Here is a 23,160-nt window from a genome sequence, read left to right on the forward strand (position 1 = left end):
CATCAACCTACAGTAAATGCCTGGACGAAAGGTTTGATCTGTGTTATTCACTCTTTTTTGCCACTGGTTTTATTGTTGTACCTCATCAGGGTATGTATTTTTGTGGACAATATGGTGTGAATTGGAATTTAGCTAAATGTGCAATCCAGACATAATGTAGAAGTTACATATTCACTCACACTCTTAGATACTATCTGAGAAGTCTAATCCCCTTTGTGAATCTGTCAGCCTTGTTGTTACAAGCACAATATGATTGTGTGTGTGTGTATCGGTGTGTATGATGCAAAGGAAGACACTGACTGCATATGGGGGATTGGGTTTGTTTAAGTCTCTGTGTGTTGCATGCATGTACTGTACTGTGTGTGTGTGTGTGTGTGTGTGTGTGTGTGTGTGTGTGTGTGTGTGTGTGTGTGTGCGTGCGTGCATGTGAGGAAGAAAAGCAGTAGCAATACAGGAATGTTCCGACAGCATGCCGCTTTCTCTCCAAAGTAATTTGTTCTCAATTCCTTCGCTAGGTGTCTTTGCGTGTGTGTGTGTGTGTGTGTGTGTGTGTGTGTGTGTGTGTGTGTGTGTGTGTGTGTGTGTGTGTGTGTGTTCACGTGCAAGCAAGTGTGTTAGGCAGGCTGTGATTGGTTGAGTCTGTGGGTCTCATAAAGACGATGTCATGATGGAAATTAATGCAATACATCACAAGCACGCACACCGAGACACACATTCGCAGCAACAGTGAAACACACAGAAATGCGCACACACTCAAAAAGACACACACCTTTGCTTCGTGCCATGGGCCACTCCTGTAAATAATGCTGAAAACAGGAAAGCAGAGCAGGGGATTAAAGGAGAGGAAGGCTGGGAAAATAGAAAGTATGTTTCCTGATATCCCGTATACAACATATTATAAAGAGTTATGGTGACACAGTGGAGCCGTTATGTAGAATCAGAAGAAGGATCTGTCCAACCTTATGGTCAGAGTCAATGTTAAAAAAAAGATGTGTCATGAATACTTGCAAACTCAGGGGAAGGAGGAAACAGAAAGAGAGGGATACAAAATCTGCTCCAGGCTACATGAACTGAGAAGCAGACGCATTTCAGAAATTCGCCTGACTCAGCGAAACAAGAGCCAATCACCTTCGAGTAAGACTAGATTCAGATGGCAGTGTGTTTCTGTTCAAAATGGATGATGAGCTCTTGTAGCATGACATAGTGTTGCACAACACAGTAAGATAACCACGGAGGATTTGAGACTGATAGCACTGCATGGTTGCACAAATGTTGTTAAGGCCAGACTCTGGGAAGAAACACTCGGTGTGCTGACTGTCAAAAACAGTTAATTTATAATTTAGCTTAAGTGACAAAACTGAAGTAACAGGTGTAAAGCTGAGTTGCAGATATAAGGTCTAAAGTTTACAGTGTCTTGTCACCCTTGAGTTTCTTCATAACACCAAAAACTACTTCAAAAGTACCGTCCACGTGACCCAAGGTGTCCTCTACTGCCGCGGTCCCTAACCTTTTTTGTGCCACGGACCGGTTTATGTCCGACGATATTTTCACGGACCGGCCTTTAAGGTGTCGCGGATAAATACAACAAAATAAAACCAATGCCAAAAAAGATGATTTATTCATAGCACATTGGAAAAAACCCAGGGAAACTGAGTTAACAATAAAAACGATTTAAAAATAACAATAAAACCCCCGAAAACCATAAATTTCACGCCCAAGCCTCACCTCTCACAGCCCAGTACCAAACGACTCACAGATCAGTACTGGTCCGTGGCCCAGAGGTTGGGGACCGCTGCTCTACTGCTGTCAGATTGTACAGTCATGGGTTACAGGCAAGATCTTGTAAAAAAACCAAATGATGATAGAAGTATTACAAAAGTGATATGTAAATAATGCAAATAAGAATCAAGTAATGATTGTAAACAAGTAGCTAGTTTCACTAAATTTTCCCAACACTTTGACCAAGTTTGGCAACCTCTGTGACTGCAGTACTCACAAATTGTCTCAGTAAAGTTGTTTTCTATTGCTGGGCTGTATGTAGTGAGCACTTTATGTCAGTCCCAGCTCTTTCTTCAGTTTTCCTTTGGTATGTGCTACTCTTTTTCTTCTTTTCATGCTGAATGATCAAATTACTTTATGTTTCATCTACTTGGCAGCTGGATTTTTTTTGCCATTTTTCATGTTATCTTTTTATGGGTTGTTTTTTCACAGTGACTGAAGTGTATAGCATATGATCGTAACGGTTTAGGTTAGGATTCCTGTCAACATGGACTGTTTATAGCCGTCTTTGGGGACCATGCTGCTGTTCATGTCTTCTTTTGAATCTGTGTCATTCCAGAAATAGACAAAGAGAGTTGTGGAGACCCTGGAACTCCTCTCTATGGAGTAAGAGAAGGTGACAACTTTTCAAATGGAGGAATCCTGAGATTTGAATGCCAGTTTGGGTTTGAGCTGATTGGAGAAAAAACGATCTCCTGCCAAGACAACAATCAGTGGTCTGCAAATATCCCTATATGCATATGTAAGTGTTAGAATTATTTGTAATTGATTTTCAGGTATATGACAGCATTGGATTGAACTAAAAAAATGTGGCATGTGCACTGCTGTGATGTTGATAAATTTCATTGTGACCTGTCACTGAGGCGACAGTACAGAGTTTATTATGGCCTGGGGCGCATGATGACCGATGACGCTGTGGAGATGAATATTTAACAGAAAATTTCTCTCCCTGTATGCCTTTCCCCTCCCTCATATGCTTTCTGAAAATTGTCTGTCTCTCTGTCTGTTACTGTCTGTGATTTTGTACTTCTCTTCCTCCCACAGTCCCCTGCATGTCCAACTTCACTGCTCCCTCAGGAACCGTCCTCTCACCGGATTACCCAGAAGGCTATGGGAACAACATGAACTGTGTTTGGCTCATCCAATCAGATCCGGGCTCCAGAATACACTTGGCATTTAATGACTTTGACCTTGAGGCACCTTATGATTCCCTAACAGTGAAAGATGGCGAGACAAATGATGCCACGGTCATTGGGAGGTTCTCTGGAGCTGAGAGTCCCTCCCATCTGACGTCTAATACCAACACACTGAGGCTGGAGTTTCAGGCTGATCACTCTATGTCAGGAAGAGGATTTAATATCACATACAGTAGTATGTATTCCATCCTCTTTCTTTGGCCTAAATCTAGGCAAATGAGCAACTTTGTTTTCTCTGCTAAAAATTGAATTATCATAAAATGCTTCACATGAACAAAATCCAAGTTAAGCTTGAAATCTGAAATTTAATTTATAGTCATATTTTTTTTCATTTGCAAAGGTCAAACCCCAGAAACACAGAAATAAAGGCACTGTTAATTTTGAAGCAATATAGTGCTATATATATATATATATATATATATATATATATATATGATTACAGTTTACATAGTACTCTGCAGAACCCTTGGGCCATCACTCATTTCATTATATTTTGCTTCCAAGGAGTCAGACTTTCTTGTAAAGTGATCTTTAAAGTGATCTTGAGCATTAGTTCTCCAGGCTTTCTGAAGGTCTTTCAAGGTTTTCCTTTGGACAATAGGCTGTGTTTCTTTCATTCATTTTCACTCCTATCCTTGTACTTGGCCATTATCAGAGGAAAGTTACTCGAGACTGACCGATAAATAATTCAAGCATAAAAAAGCACTAACTCAAATGATGAACCGACGTAACGCAAACCTCATGGTTTGGGGCTTCATTTCATCCAGTGATGTTGGGGATCTTATCAAAATTATTGGTATTATGAATGCAGAAAAGCACCATCACTATTCAGTACCATCTGGAAATGATCTGAACACCTGTAACAGCTTCATTTTTCACCATGACAGTGGTCCCAAATACAATCCCAATGCAGTAAAATAATACCTGGAAAAAAGAGAAAGTGGAACTCTATCAGTCATGGATCAGCCTCCCCAGAGACCTGACCTAAAAATTGTTGAAGCATTGTGGCATCATCTTGACAGAGAACAGAACAAAAAGCAGCCAACATCCAAAGAAGAGCCTTAAATGTCCTTCAAGAAGCCTAGAAAACTAGTTTGCTTACTTGTGTTGGTGACCATACCAAATTTTGACTTCCAGGCCCATTAGGATTGTACAAACAAGTGTGGTTTTGCTTTATATGCTTCATTTGGATGTATGTTTGCACTTTACAGTAAATCGCTGTACATATTCCCTATTTTCCTAGCAACGTAAATGAGGGGTGGCTCAAGACATCTGCAAAGAGCTCCATGTAAATCTTGGCATAACTTCTAACCAAGATGTTGAAAACCATGTAGTAAATATTTCAGTTTGATTTAGATAAAGCTCTTTTAATTCACTCCCAACTAGAAGTTTCAGTAGCGCTGAAGACAACGGGTTATAGAAGAGAGGTCCTGTGATTATTATAGCAGCTAAGAATAGAGGTGTAGGTTGCAGAACAAAGTACTTGCAAAGGCAAGAGAAGCTTTAAAGGAACATTTTTGGGCAATTTTTTGCTTGTTTGTTGTCAAACGTAGACTCAGATGACAAGATGGATACCATTTTCATCTCTGTGCGTCCAGTACATAGAGAGGTCCAGGATGTATTTAGGCTTGAAAGACTTGAAACAAGAGGAAACAGTCAGCCTATTTCCGTCAAAAGTGAAAAAAAATTAATCCTCCAAAAATTCATAAATGGTCTTTTTTTAAACATCATATCGTGACTCTTTAACCTGCATTAGAATAGACATTAGAATTTTACCCGCAGTTAGAAGCTCCGTCTCCCTTACATTGTTGTCATCTGTGCAAATCTTTGGAGCTGATCAAAATCTATGTGATGCGTTGTTGACTAGCTTATAAGACATCAGGATACAGCATGTACACCAAAAAAGATCTTGCCCCCGCTTGCAGTCTTTGAGCTAATTTAGGCAAAACACGTCTGGATCCCGGGCAACAGAAATGGAAATTGATATTGATCTTTGCATCAGGCTGGGTTTGACGGCAAACATATCTGCCAAAGTGTTCTGTCCACGAGTTTTCTCACACTCTATTTGCGATATCATCTCACATCATTTTGTGTATATGACTTTATTTTTTTTTCTATGACTGCATCTTTAATTCTTTATCAACTAAAAACACCAAGCTGCTTCAACTGGGAAAACATGAGCATTCATAGGCTGGACTTTGCCTTTTATCAGGAGCAGATGCATATAAAGCATCAAGCAAACATACTGTATTATGAGCAATGATCATATGTGCAAACAACATGACGGGAGCATAAAACAGACAAAAAATTTTTTAGATATTATGCTGGCAAGGACCGAACAGCAGAAGACTTCAAGTAGCAGCATATAGATCTGCATCATCACTTCTGAAATATTTCATCAAAATGATGAGCAAAATAGCCTGTGAATGGCTGTAAAGTATAGGTCTCATATTCTTTAATAACATTTCTCGTGTGTGTGTCTGTCTCTCTATGTGAAGCGCTAGTCTCCAATATCTCCCTCATCATATCTGTGTCTCCTTGTAACTTTTTTACCACAGCATTTGGCCATAATGAGTGCCCAGACCCTGGCATTCCCATCAACGCTCGCCGCTTTGGAGATAGCTTCCAGCTTGGCAGCTCCATCTCTGTGGTTTGTGAGGACGGTTTTATCAAAACCCAAGGAACTGAGACCATCTCCTGTCAGTTAGAAAGAGGAAAAGTCATGTGGAGTGGGCCTATTCCTAAATGTGAAGGTAAATATTGGCTGGATTGCTGCTTAAACTATTAACTAGGGAACAATATGCTATCCAAGATCTCATCATTAATGCTGTAAAAACTCTGGAGGCAGAAATTATATCCTGTCAGTTCAACAGAAGGAAAAATATGGAGGTGGCCAGTTAACCTAAACATAACTGTTAATAAACTGCTGCCACACAAATAGCTAATAGCGTACCAACATTCTGTCTGTAGAAGTACTTGGCAATTTAAAATTCTCTCTGTGTGGAAGGAGTGCAGCAGAGATGACCGGCAGCTAAAAGTGAAAGTAAAGACACTGGACACTATGTGAATGTGTTAAACATAACTGTGACTTCTTTAAATGTCAAGTAAAGTCGCGGCGCAGCACTTTGCCTGAAGTTATTTATATTATTCGATTATATTATTACCTTAAAGTAAAGTCGCATAAGTTCAGAGTGTAATCAACAGCTTCTGTAAAAGTTGTTGAGTACAGAAAAGTAAAATGCGAAGTTGACCTGCGATTCTCAAACGGAATGAAGAGATGTTCGCTAGAGCACAAGTGCTTTTGAGATTGCTCCAGTGGTAAATATAATTAGCTCAAGATATTTTCAACACAGCTATTGGTGACAGAGCCTTTGATAGTACAAAGAAGGGTTGTGTTAATTATGCTCCAGGTCATTTAAAGTCCCAAGATCCATTGTATCTAATGTGTGTCTATAACCACTTGGATAGAAAATCCACTTACTTGTATTCAGGAGGTACAGACTAGAACAAATTGACTTGAGACACTTAGTTAAAGTTTAAATAAACTTGGAAAAAAAGAGTGCAGCAGAATGGCTCTAGGCTAATACTACATTGTAATAACTGTTGAGTGATTGTTCATGTTCCTTTTAAGTGTTCGTGTATATTTACATAATATGAATAATTTATGTTAGCCTTGCATCATGTACTGTAGACATATTTCTGAGCACACAATTTATCTTTATTTTTATTAAATATTCAAAGCTGTGGGTTGCTTCATCAGAATCTCTGTCAAGGGCAAGAATCTGAATCTGTTGCATGTTTTTTGGAGTATTTAAATGGTAATTAAACCTACAGTATGCTATGTATATGCTATTTGGCCAAAGCATCAAATACCCGTGTCTAGTGTGGAAAATGTTAATCGCACTGACAAGTTAACTTATATGCATAAAACTGTTCTCTTCTCTTTCCCTCATTTTCAATAAATATTTTAGCAGATTTTTCATTTTTCAGCTTGCTGTCAGCCAAAAGCCAACAGTGTTAGTGTCCAGCTGGTGAACATAATAGAACTTTTTTGCAGCTCAAAGAAAAAAGAAGTGTGGAAATCGTGTTTCCTTTTGACCCAAGATTATGAAGTCCACAGAAGTCCACTGTCTTCAAAATAAATAGTAAAATTGAAGTTATGCTTTTGCACAACTCCAATGTAAAAAAGAAAAACGATAAAAATGTAAATATAAATATAAAAATACCTACTTATTAGTAGCAGGTGGGCCTGATTTGCTAAACTTGACTAAATATACAGTACTGTGCAACACTCACCCATCATTTATTAATTGAATCTTAAAAAAACCCCAAAAAAACCCAACAAAAGACAACACAACTGACCAGCACAAAATAGCATTTTGACATCAGCGAGATGATTCAAAAAGCACTATTAGCTAAAAACTTGGCATAGCATGGTGTACAGTCTGCCCTTAAAAAAACTGAGGAAACTGGACAAGTGGAGGACAAAAACTGAAGTGACTAAAAATGATCTACATTAGATGATTTAAAGTCATGTCCTGAAGAAATATGAAATAAAATCCAATAAAGACCTGAAACAGGACTTGAATGACGCATCAATATATCCAGAGGAGGTCAGATGAAAGTGTCACACCCACAGTGGAGGCTCTGTCGTGGTTTAGGGCTGCATTTTAGTATCAGTCATGTATTGGTCTCCCCAGAGCCTGGACCTCAACATTATTCAAGCAGTGTGGGGTTGAATGTCTACTTCTAAATGACCACTGTAAGAAATTACAATAAAGCTTGACTAAGTCAGTTCAGGTTGTGCTGATGAATGAAGATGATCAAATATTGACTTTCTACTTTATTAGAATTGTACACACTCTGTTTTTGCCTTATACACTGGACTTCTATCATTTACATGTTTCAGTGTATTACTGCAAGTGAGCAGCGACTCAAATCTTTTGCACAGTATTGTAATTTCTTTTGTTATACATTAATTTGTACTTGGACACATTGGGTGTCCTGTACTTCTTCTCTCACTTGCCTCTTTATTCTCCCCTCACAGCCCCATGTGGAGGCCACTATTCGGCTCCAAGTGGAGTGATATTATCTCCTGGGTGGCCTGGTTATTACAAAGACTCCCTTAACTGTGAGTGGGTGATTGAAGCAGAACCTGGACGTGCCATCAAAATCACATTTGACAGGTGGGTGGCATACAGTAACTCTTTGATTCTGAATATTAGAAAGAGCTTTGAACAAGCAAGAATGAAGATTTACAAGATTTAAAGTTTATGGACATTCGCCTACAATATCACATGACTCATAATTCTCTAGGCTGTAAATTTTTGACAAAGCTGTCTTTTGACTAGGAAGGCAGGCAATATTTTTGTTCAAATGATGTTTTCTCTGGGCTGTGAACTGCTGGTAGAGCCGAGACATAGACTGTTGTTTACGAATTGTAAAGTGTATTTATGGTGAAAAAATTGGCTCCAAAACCTGTAAATGATGTGAAACCTTTAAAGAACTTTTCATTATCTCATCAGTGTTTTTAAATCACAATCAGCTATAATATAATGTCCTGACATTTTATCTTCACAGGTTCCAGACAGAACTGGGTTATGACTTCTTGGAGATCCATGATGGTCCAAACCTCCTGTCTCCTCTGGTTGGCTCCTTCAATGGCACCCAAGTCCCCCAGTTCCTTTTCAGCAGCAGCAACTTTCTTTATCTGCTGTTTACCACTGATAACAGCCGGTCAAATGCTGGCTTCAGAATACTCTATGAAAGTAAGTTAGATGCATACACTATATATCTATGCACATATAGTATGTGCACATGTGCATATGCATTTATAGCTGCAAATTTTACACAAAAAAATGAAAAATACACGTGCATTTAAAACTGATCCATTCATATGAAGATACTTTGTTAAATATATTTTACAGTGGGGCAAAAAAGTATTTAGTCAGCCACCGATTGTGCAAGTTCCCCCACTTAAAATGATGACAGAGGTCAGTAATTTGCACCAGAGGTACACTTCAACTGTGAGAGACAGAATGTGGAAAAAAAAATCCATGAATCCACATGGTAGGATTTGTAAAGAATTTATTCGTAAATCAGGGTGGAAAATAAGTATTTGGTCAATAACAAAAATACAACTCAATACTTTGTAACATAACCTTTGTTGGCAATAACAGAGGTCAAACGTTTACTATAGGTCTTTACCAGGTTTGCACACACAGTAGCTGGTATTTTGGCCCATTCCTCCATGCAGATCTTCTCGAGAGCAGTGATGTTTTGGGGCTGTCGCCGAGCAACACGGACTTTCAACTCCCGCCACAGATTTTCTATGGGGTTGAGGTCTGGAGACTGGCTAGGCCACTCCAGGACTTTCAAATGCTTCTTACGGAGCCACTCCTTTGTTGCCCGGGCGGTGTGTTTTGGATCATTGTCATGTTGGAAGACCCAGCCTCGTTTCATCTTCAAAGTTCTCACTGATGGAAGGAGGTTTTGGCTCAAAATCTCACGATACATGGCCCCATTCATTCTGTCCTTAACACGGATCAGTCGTCCTGTCCCCTTGGCAGAAAAACAGCCCCATAGCATGATGTTTCCACCCCCATGCTTCACAGTAGGTATGGTGTTCTTGGGATGCAACTCAGTATTCTTCTTCCTCCAAACACGACGAGTTGAGTTTATACCAAAAAGTTCTACTTTGGTTTCATCTGACCACATGACATTCTCCCAATCCTCTGCTGTATCATCCATGTGCTCTCTGGCAAACTTCAGACGGGCCTGGACATGCACTGGCTTCAGCAGCGGAACACGTCTGACACTGCGGGATTTGATTCCCTGCCGTTGTAGTGTGTTACTGATGGTGACCTTTGTTACTTTGGTCCCAGCTCTCTGCAGGTCATTCACCAGGTCCCCCCGTGTGGTTCTGGGATCTTTGCTCACCGTTCTCATGATCATTTTGACCCCACGGGATGAGATCTTGCGTGGAGCCCCAGATCGTGGGAGATTATCAGTGGTCTTGTATGTCTTCCATTTTCTGATGATTGCTCCCACAGTTGATTTTTTCACACCAAGCTGCTTGCCTATTGTAGATTCACTCTTCCCAGTCTGGTGCAGGTCTACAATACTTTTCCTGGTGTCCTTCGAGAGCTCTTTGGTCTTGGCCATGGCGGAGTTTGGAGTCTGACTGTTTGAGGCTGTGGACAGATGTCTTTTATACAGATGATGAGTTCAAACAGGTGCCATTCATACAGGTAACGAGTGGGGGACAGAAAAGCTTCTTACAGAAGACGTTACAGGTCTGTGAGAGCCAGAGATTTTCCTTGTTTGAGGTGACCAAATACTTATTTTCCACCCTAATTTACGAATAAATTCTTTACAAATCCTACCATGTGAATTCATGGATTTTTTTTTCACATTCTGTCTCTCACAGTTGAAGTGTACCTCTGGTGCAAATTACTGACCTCTGTCATCATTTTAAGTGGGGGAACTTGCACAATCGGTGGCTGACTAAATACTTTTTTGCCCCACTGTATATTGTGTATTTTTAGACAAATTCTTAAAAGTATGCTTCTGACCACATTCACACTAGGTCTCCATGATCTCACAATATCACACTACTAAAAATTAGAGATCATCCTCTGTTTGGTTCACACCAGCTGTAATGCATATGAGATATTAGACCACAAAGAAATTGAATTTGGGTGTTGCTGGCACTGGCATGAGCAGGGTATTCAAGCCACAGGCTCCCCAGTTCCTCCTGGAGGACTCCAAAGTGTTCCCAGGCCAGATGAGATATGTGCAGTCTCTCCACTGGGTTCAGAGTCTACCCCAGCGTCTCCTCCCAGTTGGGTGTGACCAGAAAATCTCCAAAGTAAGGTGCCCAGGCACCTGAACTGAATTTTTCAACAAAACATGAAAGCATTAATTGTTTGTACAGAAGATAGATATACTTTAAACTCTGAGTTAAAAGCAAGAAGACCCCAAACCACCCACCCATCCACCCCCTTGTTTTTCTTCCATTTACTCAGTACTAATGGCGTAGACCGCCAGCATCTTCAAACTCCACCTTCATTTTTATCTGAAGTGCATGTTCAATTTGACAGCAGATGGCATGTAAACACTTGAGAAGGTAAACAAAACCACTTCTGTTGTGGTTCTCACCTCAGTGGCTGTCACCAGGACTACCATGGTGATAATCAAACAACAAACAGTCTACCTTGCACTGCATATTTTTGTATTTTTGTTTATCTAATGTAACATGTAATGTTCAAATGATTTTTGAATCAAACAAAATGACTCTTTTTGTCAGGCGTCACAGTGGACAGCTACTCGTGTCTGGACCCCGGCATCCCTGTCAACGGTATTCGGTACGGACAGGATTTTTCCATCGGCTCCACGGTGTCGTTTGGTTGTGACTCTGGTTATAGACTCAGTCATGAGGAGCCGCTAGTGTGCGAGAAGAACCACTGGTGGAGCCACCCCTTACCTACATGTGATGGTAAATATTTCAAAAGAGCTTCTAATTCAGAACAGAGTGTACTGTGGAAAATGTTACACCTCATGCAAGTTTGTTAAATGTTCTTCTCCATTAGAGCAAAAGCTGATTCTCTGCTCACTCAGAAAAAGAAGATTGTTTCCTTTTATTTGGCATTGACGGTATTAGTATCTTATGTAGGAATGGGCAGCTATTCCCTGCTAGATACACTCACAGGATAAAATGATTTGCTTTGTTTTATTGTGCATTATTATTATAACAGCACTATATTTTACATCTAATTCAATAATAAGGTTCATTAAATAAAAGGGAAGCATTTGTCTTAATGCTGGACATAGTGTTATATAGACACTGGACAATATGCGCAGTCTGCTCTGTGGTAGCACATTCACAATGCAGCACAAGGTCAGCTTTGCTGCTGTCCTGGTAAGGATATTTTACAGTATAAGTATCCACTGCTCATGAATGATCAGACAGTCCACCGAAGTCATAATCACTTCTATAGACCAAAACATTTTTCAGACAAAAGCAGATTATCTGCCTTATCCATTACAAAAGACACAAAGTGGATGAGGTGTGTGTAAAAGGGGAGAAGTTGAGCCACCATCGCTGTTTGGGGAGCTGAGTCACACCACTGGTTGATCACATAGACACACACACACACGCAGGAACAATTTGCAGTGAAGGCTGCTGTGGCTGATAGGAGATGATTTGAGGAGAAGATTAGAGATCTGTGGGCAAGTACTGTGCATGTGTTCGTGTCTGTGTGCGCACGCATGTGCACTGTGTACGTGCGTGTGCGCTTGTGTGTGTGCGCTTGTGTGTGTGCGGCGCTTTTATCCATGTGCCTCCTGTCACCTCCTCTCCTGCCTGAACCACGAACACAGGAATGTTTGAGGTAAGGTTGACGAGAGCCTGTGTTGGCTGTCACATCCTCTCTCTTCTCTCTCAAATGAATTGGGAGGGGTGAGGTTGGTGGGGGTTGGGGGTGGGGTTAGGTAGGGAGAGTAGGGAAACCTGTCTCTGTCTCTCCCTCTTTCTCAGTGATTGTCTCACTCTTTCTCGTATTACGATGGTGGAGCAGGAGGGGTGGGTGAAGAGAAAGATGCAACACTGCTGCATCGGTTATGCGTTGGCTCGCTTGGTTCGGCTTATTGGCTCATTCACTTGTGAACCACATTTGAATTGCACTGTTCCTGGGACTGGCAGCAGTTTCCTCCTAGGAGGCAGTTTGAGCATACAAACATCAAGCAGGCTGCCTGGAATTTGCAGACTGAAAGCCGTTAGACGGTGTTTACACAATATGTGCCCATACAAGTGTACGAACTATTTGCTTCTGCGGTTGGTAAGAAATGGGATAGAGTGATGACTGACAACTAGTGCACATTAAATTCAAGCAAGACATCACCAAAGGCAGCCGACTCAGCCTTGAAAGCTTTTCAAGAAACCAAATGTTCGTCATACTCTACATTTGAAGAGATGAGGGCAAGTAAGTATATAATGTAATATGGAAGACATAACAGTAATATCACCCCAGCCAGCCGAGCACAATGGCTTAGTTTTTGAAGCGAACATATATGTGCTATTTATACTTGAATAGGACCTATTATGCCCATTTCCAGGTCCATGTTTTTTATTCTTAGGGTCCATTGGAGTAGTTTTACACGATTCACAGTTCAAATAATTTATTTCGCACAAGACCTTTGTAAAGTCTCTGAGCCTGCGTTACTGATAAAAGCCATTACTGCCCCTCTGCCCTTCCCTTTGAGCCAGCTTTCTTCTAAATGGCTGCTGAAGAAAACAAGAAAAATAGGTCTGTATGCATTGACGGTGAGAGCAGTGCCTTTGACATGACTGTTATAATCATATCATACCGACATTAGAAGCGGAAAAGAAAAAACTTTCTTAAACTGAGCATTTTGAGAATTCTGAAGGGTAGGCTTTGGGGTCACAGAGGTTACTTGTATATATGTTAACCTTATTAGCTGAAAGATTTGTTTGATGCAAGTATTCACCATTGCAGACCTCTGCAGCAGTGCAGTACATACTGTATTTGACCAGGCATTTGAAGGCAGATCTAAAAGGCAGAGGGCGAAAGAATGAAGTGAATGGGGAAAAAGAAAAATCTGATGCGGTGTTTCAAATTTCTCACACAGGCCAGCCTTCAAAATAAACAACTTGTGGCAGAAAATGTTAATAATTAATAGCGCTCTATATGTGTGCGAGTGTATGCTTGAATCTATGTGTTTGTTTAGTTTGGAAATATTCTCACTCCTGACTTCTCATTCCTCTTGTTTTCGGTGCTGGTGTTAAAACCACAGTGGCTCAGTGTAAAGTTAGTGATCCCCTGTTGTGATTTGAGCACATTTTCAATTCCTGATATGTTGTAGCAGTTACAGCAAGAGTGAGCAAGAAAGGAAGCAAAGGAAGGGTTTGTACAGATTTGAGCTGGGGTGTAGTTGTCAGATTTGGTGGTTTTCTGCTCCACACTACAATTCCTGGTAAAATGTCCTGTTCACAGAAATTTCAGCAGAACTTTCAGGATTGACCCTCTGCCTGCTTCTTTTACTCCTTTTTACGGCATTTTATAGCTGCATTGTGAAAGAAAATGACTGTTCGGCCAGGCCAGTGTAAGATGAAGCAAGTGGAGCAACAAAAAATTGAGCACCTGGCAACATACTGTCTGCGTGCATTAGTATGCATAGAGTGAGCTACGGCCATTTCCAATCTTTTCTGGACCTGGTCTGAACTCTGCATCTCGGCACAAGCACGGGTCATAGTGTGGCCATGCTGTGAGATTCTGAATGTTTTAAGTAGTCTCCAGGAAACATTTGTCCTGCTTCACTGCATCGAATACCACTGACTTGAATCACTTGGAATAAAACTCAACCGAAAAAATATTTCAGACAAAGGACATTTTACAGTTCTTGCACACAATCAATGTACCTATTACGCAGCATTAATGTTGTGGAAACGTAACATAAAAAATTATTCCAGCCTTGTTTTTCTTCGGCTTATGTCTCAGTTTCCTGACACTGAATTGCAAAGCGACAAAATCTTGCAAATATATTTCAGATTTCTCCTCCACACAGTTATTGTTCAGATGGCCACTAGTTATATAACAATAAACCTTGCCTTTTAGGTAGTAGCTCTAACTATATCAGATGATTGATGTATGTAATATTCAGCGAAACTAGTCTGAACATCTGAACTTGTCTTTGCAAAAAGGCAATGAAACACAGTATGATTGTGAGGTTGTGGTTAATCACTGCAGCAATATCAAGTTAGCTATATGGATCTTGAAGCTGGAGGTTGTTACTGAACAAAACAGATGTGCATTTGCTGTTCTGCTAGAAATAACTATCATTTAGTGCATAAAAACTACAGACACACAAGTGGACCTGCATGTGAGCATGTCGAGGTCCATAGAAAGCCTGTCTGAATCCAGGCTACCAAGAATCCTCCCATATTTATGCAAGACCTGCTACAGTCTGGTGAGCATGCCACTTTTTGTACTATGCAGAGCATTGTGGTCACAGTCACCGTACCTGGCAGACAATCTACAAATTGAAGAGATCACCAAATTTGCATAAATGGCATACAGTTCAACTCACCATTTCTGTAAACAGGAAAAAAAAACCCACATAGCTTTTGTCACTGGTGTTATTCACCTTTTTAAGGAATAACAGTCATCTGTGTCGCTAATCATTGTTAGGCGTTGGTTTGTTTCAAGAACATTAAAATATACCACAAAAACAACAAATGATGCATTATTTATCATTCCAGTGCAGTGTATGGCAGATTTTACATTATTTATGTCATTATTTTATGTCTGTGCAACAGTGGGAGGAATAAATCTGAAAAATATGACTTCAACATTTAAAGGAAAGTTGTAAGGGAATACACAGTGAAACAGTGTTTTCCTACTCCCCAACGTGTGAAAGCACACACGTTTGGAGCTCACACTGCATGCAGACCTTGCTACCCACTTCTGAGAAAATGTCTCCCCGTCTCTCTCTCATGCTCCCTCTCTCCCCTTTGCTCCGTCTTCCTCTGCCCCTCTTGCAGCATTTGCGTGTGGGTATGCTTGTGTGTACGTACTATAGAAGTGGTATTAAAGGTCCACAGGGAAACATTATCTGTTTTAGCTATCAACAATCTGATGCTAACCTTCTCTCTGCCTCCATCCCCTGTCTCTGCTCATCTCCCTCCCTCTGCCTCTCTCCCCCCACTCTGTCTCTCTCAATCTATCCAGCTCTATGTGGTGGGGATGTTAGAGGTCCCTGGGGCACCATCCTTAGTCCCGGCTATCCAGACAGCTACCCTTCATCTCTCAACTGTACCTGGACCGTTGAAGTCAGCCACGGGAAAGGCAAGAGACACACATACACAGAGATCCACACTCCTTAATAGAGACAGACAGAGTGTGACACAGTACAGCAAGCTCAGTGGTTCAGTTGCTGCTATGCTACATCCACAAACATACATTGTTTTCTGTGGCTTATAAAATATTCAGGCGCCATTTGGAGGCAATTTGGTGAAAGCAATGTCAAAAGTAAAATGTTGCCAAAATAAAGTCAAATAAAATAATGATCTCAAAAATAAATCGTCACTGATTAAAGTTTGAATATGCTGCTGTCCCAGTATAATGACTGATACATATTATAAGTCGAGGTGCATGAACCATCTGAGGATAAAGCAAACTTTGTCTGTCTTCTGACTCGTCGGTGCTTGTGTCTCTAACAGGAGTCCAGTTTCAGTTCAGTTCTTTTCACCTGGAGGACCAACATGACTACCTCTTGGTTACGGAGAATGGGAGTTTCCTGCAACCTCTGGCTCGTCTGACCGGCAACGAGTTGCCTAGCAACATCAATGCTGGTCTCTATGGCAACTTCAAAGCCCAGTTGCGATTCATCTCTGACTTTTCCATTTCATATGAGGGCTTCAACATAACTTTCTCGGGTAACTTTCCTTACTGGAGTTTTTCATTTCAATCCAGCGAGTCTACATTCAGTTTTACCCTCAGTTTAGTCACTTCAAGGGTTTCTGTTTGTCTTAATTTGCTCACTGGAACAATGCTGTAATGTTGCAAATGTTGAAATGTTTGAGATTATGAAACATAACTAAATGCAAAACAGTCATGTAACAGCTTGCTGTGTGAATTGTGCCAGTAAAATAAAATAAAATAAAATAGCCAAGCTGGACTTTTGCCAGGTTCACCCTAGAAATTCATGCAGACACCACTGTGAAATTATGGCTTCTCTTTAAAGAGAAGTGAGCAGAGCAACATTTATACCAGAAAAGACAATTACTGCCTCTTAAAATGAATGTTGTAAATTATAATTCGCAGCCTTATGCCAGGTTGTAAAGTCACTAAAGAAATGCCATTAAGTTCATTTATGTGGCAACTTATCACAGAGTGCTTCTAAATAATAAAAATGGATATTCAGTGTTCATAGGATCGAATTTCTGACATACTCACAGCCACAAAAGCACAAACGTCTTTAGTTTAAAGCTTAAGATGAAGTGTGAGTGCTGGATATTTTATATGTTATGAATGAATATGATCATTACCTAATTTTAAAGACTGCATGTGCTTCTTCAGCCCATGTCAAACATTGTACCATGCTTTGTCTGGCCACAAGTTTAATATTGAGAATAATGAGCCTTCTTTAAACTACAGACTACATATAAAAGATGGGCATGGTTACCATGACTACATGCAGTAGCTGAGAAGACCCAGTTAATTAGTGCTAAATAATCTACAAATAAAATCCTACAAAATGATTCACCAAAGAGCACAAACATCTTAGAAAAACCGACGATAAAACGCACATAAAGCCTAGTTATTTATACGCTAATTATTTTGGAACGCTTCACACCAACACCACAGTTAGTAGACTGTGCATTTAGCATTTATGTCTGGTGTAAAATTCAACATTTTACAATAGAAGTCATTGGAGTCAAGTGACCTTCAAGGAAATGCAGTTTTATGGCAGTTGCGTTGTTGCATTGGCTTCATATCTCACAACCTTGCTGTAAAACCACTGAACCAACTTACTATTTAGTGGCTAGTTCAGATATGCTTTTGCTCCAAAGTGTCGATTTACTTAGCTCTAAAGATTTCCTGAAGAAGAAACAAAAAGGGATTCAAACTGAACCTTGCAGATCTCTACAAGTCATAATCATAGAAAAAGAAGCAAGGCCGACCTGGACGTGTTCACCCACTGCCTACATAATTCTCTCAGTCAAGTAACATCTGCAGTGACGAAGCATTATCCATGTATAATCATCTACAACAACAGACTGAAAATTGCCAAAAATAATATATGTATCCAAAATCTTAAACAACTTATTTTATAAACTTTGGTTTTGAAAACTGTTTTAGAAATTGGCCTCCAGAATACTTTGGGGGCTGAAAAAGTTTCTTTTTTGTTTGTTTTCCCACAAGTAGATAAACAGATAATTATTTTCATGCCAGCTTTTTACATCTTAACATTCAGTTGTGTCTTCTGCTGTTATTGACTTTTTAAAAAATGTGTCTTCTTGGGCCACACATGAATAACTCAACCAACGAACTGGTGTGCTCAACTCTAAATTACTTAAGAGTGCGAAAGGTGCCGAGCTACAAAACACAGAATATTATGAATAATACAAAAAACAGTTTTGCTGTACTCTGTTGTTGTTGTTCTGATGGGGTTTTTTAGTTTTCACTATCTAAACTGACATCTTACTCCATAAATTGAGGACTACGTCTGTAATCTTATAAATTACTACAGAAAAAAGCAGATGGCTACACAATATTAATCTGAGAGCAATCCACTATTAAATGATGGTATGTGAGGAAAGGGAAAGAACAAGATGAAGACAGGAGCCCCTAACCTCATCAGAGGTCAGAAACATGCTGTTTTAGCTCTTTTCTCTTTAATGCCACCCTCCAATCATGCTGTCTTCTGATTTGCTGTTGCTCAGTGGCAAAGAGAAGGTTTGAAGAGCAGCTCGGTGGGGCTTTTATGCCCACAGTACCTATAATGATCATATTAGGAACATCCTACATCAATGATATCATGCAGAACCAGAAGTAGATTAAAAAAAAGGATTGGGTCTTGTGCCTAACTGTCCTTTCAGTACCCTCTCACTGACTCTGTAATAAAGGAGCAGTGGCCTGACTACACTGAGTGATATTTTACTGCCACCCAGATGGCATAAGCTGACTCTCAGAGTGCAACACATGGGAGGTGTCATGGGAGATTTGACTTGGCAGTGTTAAAATTCTCAACACGCACTTTCTTTCAGCAGTACACCCTAAAAAACACATCACATCATCAGTCTTAGCCAACTGAAAATAGCTTTGAGTCTCTATCTTGCTAAACACAAACTCAACAAGTTCAGCTCAGGGCGTGCTGGAGTCGACTCAGATCGAGAAATCGTGCCCTTCTTGTTCATTCCTACAGTCATGCAAGGATTATATTTTAATAGACTACATATTCAAGAGTTTCACAAGAATTACTGAATTAATTAAAAGGGCTTGTCCAGTGAGAGGGAGAGACTTCATGCCCATGAATGTATGCATGCATTCATCCTTTGGCTAATCCAAAATTGTTATTTAAGATTAGCCCAAGATCTTGGCCTCATTGTAAGTATTTACATTATTAGCTTAGCTAATTCTTTCATATTGCTTGCGTAATCACAAATATTAACATGCACTTGTTCCAGAATTCTATAAATAACATTAACATTTTATGTATTTACTTGCAGAAATTATGTCATATCTCCTACAGATAGTATGTGTAACATATGTGTCTGGTTATGGCTTTTTAGTCAGAAGTAAAGAAAAGTTATTTTACCTTTTGACCTGCTGTCTGTTAGTTTATAGTAATGTGTTCAGTGTCATTCAATTATTATTTTTTCTGCAGAATATACTTTGGAGCCATGTGAGGACCCCGGCATGCCTCGTTTCGGCAGGAGAAATGGCTACAGTTTTGGTGTTGGAGACACTTTGTCTTTTTCCTGTAATATGGGATACCGCCTGGAGGGTTCACCAGAGTTAATCTGTCTGGGAGGCGGGCGAAGAATGTGGAGCGCCCCTTTACCTAGATGTGTCGGTACGTGTTTAATTGTTACTGGTCAGGTGTCGTGGGTGTCTAGTTGTTTGTTTGTGGGTGTCTAGTTGTTTCAAATATCATAAATAACCAAACACATATATATGTATCTAGTACATAAGATCCAGTAAGAAAAAAGTCGCAGTGAACAGTTTAGTCCAGTGGTGCTTAAAATAAAACAAAAACAAGTCATGTCTTTATATAGTTTTATAAAATGTCTCAATAATTACATAAATTCAAACTCTTAAACCGATGGAAATCAAATAGAAATAACTAGCAGAACACCCACTGTGAGATCAGGGGAGCAAGGGACCAAGTAACCCTTCCCATAACAGGGTAACTTGTGCAAACCCTGGAGCCAAGCCTAGGGCTTGAAGGGAAGTGCTTGGTGCTTTGGTCTTAACCCTTGGGGCTATGCTGTACCCAGTCTGAAAGATCCATATGACCTTTCTACCCACAAGAGGGAATATAGAGTACTGGAAAGATGAGTCTGACTGCTAGTCAAGCCTCAGGTTCTGGAGTTCATGAAACATCAGTCAGCTCTTTACATTCTTAAGGATACAGCCATGTCCCTCATGCTGCCCTGTGGGGAGTGCAGCAAGAATCAGGAGTGTCTGGCTCATTCCTGCAAACTATTCAGTCTTCTATAGCTGTAGCGAGAGTAGGATTTCCATTGTCAGCTATAATTCAGCAACCAAATTAACATTTCTACAAGAGCCTTACCCAGTCAGAAGCAGCTCAGGGCAGAGCCTCATTGAGATGGTTTGGGTGTCTGACTTGGACGACCCATGGGTGAGGCATCCTAAGTGAGGTGCTTGGGGTATGTCCCACTGAAAGGAGGCCCTGGGGAAGATCTAGAAGGTGATAGAGAGACTGTATCTCTTAGCTGTCTTGGGAATATCTTCCTGTGCCCCCAGGAAGGATGAGGTCCGGGCAGGACAGATGGATGGATGGATAGATGAAGAAGTAAATAGTGATTACAGTTAAAAAGTAACTCAGCTTCCCTTGATATAATCAATATAATTTATTTCCTTACCCATAAACCAACACAAGGCTCAGGTCTTTTGAAAAGGTTGTTCTTCCACCTATGAAGTGAAAATTATAATTGACCTCTGGCTGTAGCTACAGAAACATCCTTAATGTTCAACTGTTCCAAAAAATAAATATTAAACGGTCAGTCCAAACTTAATGGTACTTCAGAGAACAGCGTTTGTATCAGCCAATTTCCAATTAGTGGATGAGCAGAAAATGCCAGAGATATTTCTTCAGGAGTCCCTAGCAGGCTGACATTTATGTCCTGTTCACATTGCTTTATCACCTTTTATAATTTTGAAATTTACTGGCAAGGACATTATCTGAAATAATACAGATTTTTTTTTTTTATACTGGAAAAAGTTGTAATTCCCCCCCCGATACTTTAATACTTGTTCAATAAACTGAAGTCATAAAGCTAGACAGAAAACAATATTAAGATATACACACTATATAAAATCTTTGAGACAAGAGATTTGAGACAAACATCTTCGAAGTCAGAACACAGACTGAGAAAGGCTTTTACGATGTGATAAACATGCAATCAGATTTACAGTAGGTTTATGCACCATATTGAACACTAATCCAACTCAGTGTAACTGTAGCACTATGCCAGTAACACACACAGCAAACAAAAAGTAGCATGTACTACAATGTGAAGTAAAAGCCCAGTGTTTGAATGCATGAAAAAACAAGGATGGTGGTTTTATTATTAAAATGTATACTCAGAGTGGCACAGATTGCACTAAAAATATGCCTATTCGAATAAAAAGTCCTTCACCTGTGGACTGGAAAAGGTGTTTCTATGCAAGGCTGTATAATTTTTTTTAATAATTAATCAATGCACAAATGAGCAATTGGTTTAAAGGACAAAATAATAAGTTCCTCACTAGGTTTTAAAAACATAGAATAAAAACAAGCAGTTCATATCTTGGATGCCACACATGCACATTTTTTGTCAAGGAAAATGCATTTAAATCTAATTTGTTTGGGCTAATAATGGAAGATGAAAGCAATCACACTGATTAAAAAGAAGAAGAAATACTGAAATATCATGCTTTTTGCCTGTCTGTGTCGGTTTTGAGCTATTCTGGGTGTATAAGGAATACTCAGGAGATTGTCTTTGATCAAGGCACTTTCCTCTCAATTGCTACCTTTACTCCAGAGAATTACTACCGCCTGCTCTTAAATAGATAGGATAAGTCTAATTTAAAGCACAAGTTTATCAGTGGGAATCATTATCATGTACAGTTAACCTCAGGGAATTCAGGCGAGAAGTGTGTAAAGTAAGATTTGATTTGGGTACAGTTAGTAGTATCTACAAGTGACAGCAGTACAAGCACATAGCGAAAGAGACTGCATTTCTGCACTTGCTCATAGAATTAGTTATCTTACACATAATATTTTTGAGAAATTACAAAGAAAGCCAGACCAATCCAATTCTAGTAAAAAGCAGCAACACTATACGACTTTTTAATTTTAGGCTACATGTGAGTAGATTTTACTCTACAATCTAATTTTCAGCTTTGCATGATGTTCTCAGCGCCATTATACACGGCTTTGGTTCCTTCGTTCTTTCATCGGCGTGACAAGACTTATAATGCAGAAAGGTGGGAGTGATGTTGTGTGCTGCTGTTCTGGGGTGTAGTGCAGTTTGCTATATTTAGTTTCTGCGTATTGTGTTGCATTGCTGCATGATGGTACACATCACAGTTGAAGAACGGAGGAAGAAGGAAAGATTAGAGGACCAACAATAGGTTTTTCTTATGTTTTGGCTATAAAATAACTTTTTAGTTAGGGTGGGTCTTTTGTTATTTTAATTAACTGAGGGATATGCTGTGCAGGCATGAAGTATAACTTTGGTGGTCTGTGTTTGTGTTTTAACAAGTGGCTCTTTTTAATTCTTTACAGCATTTTTTTCCCCCCATGAAAGAGTTGGAGAGCTTCCAGAGATGTTTCTTTGCAGTTTGAGAAATCCAATGTTCTTTTGTCCTGTTTTTTTTTTTTTCTACTTTTTTATTATTTCTGGATGCCATCAGAAGCGGGAGGAAAAAATAAAAAGAGGAAACAAGAGATGGAAGAGAATGAAAACTCAGGAGAAGTGGAAAAGGAAAGTTGATTGAAGTAAAGGGGAGCAAAGGAGGCACTATTCATAGAGTAGAGAGAGCGCAAGAGGGAGGAAGTTAAAGAGGAAAGAGAGAGAGAGGGTGAAGAGGTAATTTTCTAAATGGAAACTATAGCGGTGTGATTTATTGACGATATGGCAGCTGTAATACGACCATTACACTAGTGGAGACACAGAGAGGGAGAGGGAATGAAAAAGAGAGGAAAGGGACATAGATACTGTACATGGAGGGCACGAGTAAGAAGTGCAAAGAATAGGCAACTTCAGGTGAAGTTTGCAATCTCATCATTCGCATTAACTGATATATGGGGATTTTTAAAAAATTCCTACAGCCTTTAGTTAAAATATTTTTTCATTTATATTAAGAAGAAAGGAATTTGACTGATTATTACTCTGAGCACAGCCTGCGTTCCCCCTAGCTGCACAGAAAAT

The 23,160-nt window shown here is 39.8% G+C and overlaps 1 protein-coding gene across 2 annotated transcripts in view; it reads left to right on the forward strand.

Moving 5' to 3' along the window:
- csmd3b (CUB and Sushi multiple domains 3b) overlaps nucleotides 1-23,160 on the forward strand; it is a 421,680-nt gene that overhangs the window by 322,027 nt on the left and 76,493 nt on the right. For both annotated transcript variants that reach the window (XM_085261673.1, XM_085261674.1), the window contains exons 13-21: nucleotides 2,339-2,521; nucleotides 2,824-3,150; nucleotides 5,534-5,728; nucleotides 8,023-8,161; nucleotides 8,556-8,743; nucleotides 11,284-11,472; nucleotides 15,725-15,841; nucleotides 16,216-16,431; nucleotides 19,386-19,574. In XM_085261673.1, the coding sequence (XP_085117799.1) occupies nucleotides 2,339-2,521; nucleotides 2,824-3,150; nucleotides 5,534-5,728; nucleotides 8,023-8,161; nucleotides 8,556-8,743; nucleotides 11,284-11,472; nucleotides 15,725-15,841; nucleotides 16,216-16,431; nucleotides 19,386-19,574 (1,743 nt within the window). The remainder of the gene's footprint in view (nucleotides 1-2,338; nucleotides 2,522-2,823; nucleotides 3,151-5,533; nucleotides 5,729-8,022; nucleotides 8,162-8,555; nucleotides 8,744-11,283; nucleotides 11,473-15,724; nucleotides 15,842-16,215; nucleotides 16,432-19,385; nucleotides 19,575-23,160) is intronic.

Source organism: Mchenga conophoros, linkage group LG22, assembly GCF_057382185.1.
Source record: "Mchenga conophoros isolate Kocher_MC1m ecotype Shallow Benthic linkage group LG22, M_conophoros_male_GT1.1, whole genome shotgun sequence".
In the NCBI taxonomy this organism is placed as follows: domain Eukaryota; kingdom Metazoa; phylum Chordata; class Actinopteri; order Cichliformes; family Cichlidae; genus Mchenga; species Mchenga conophoros.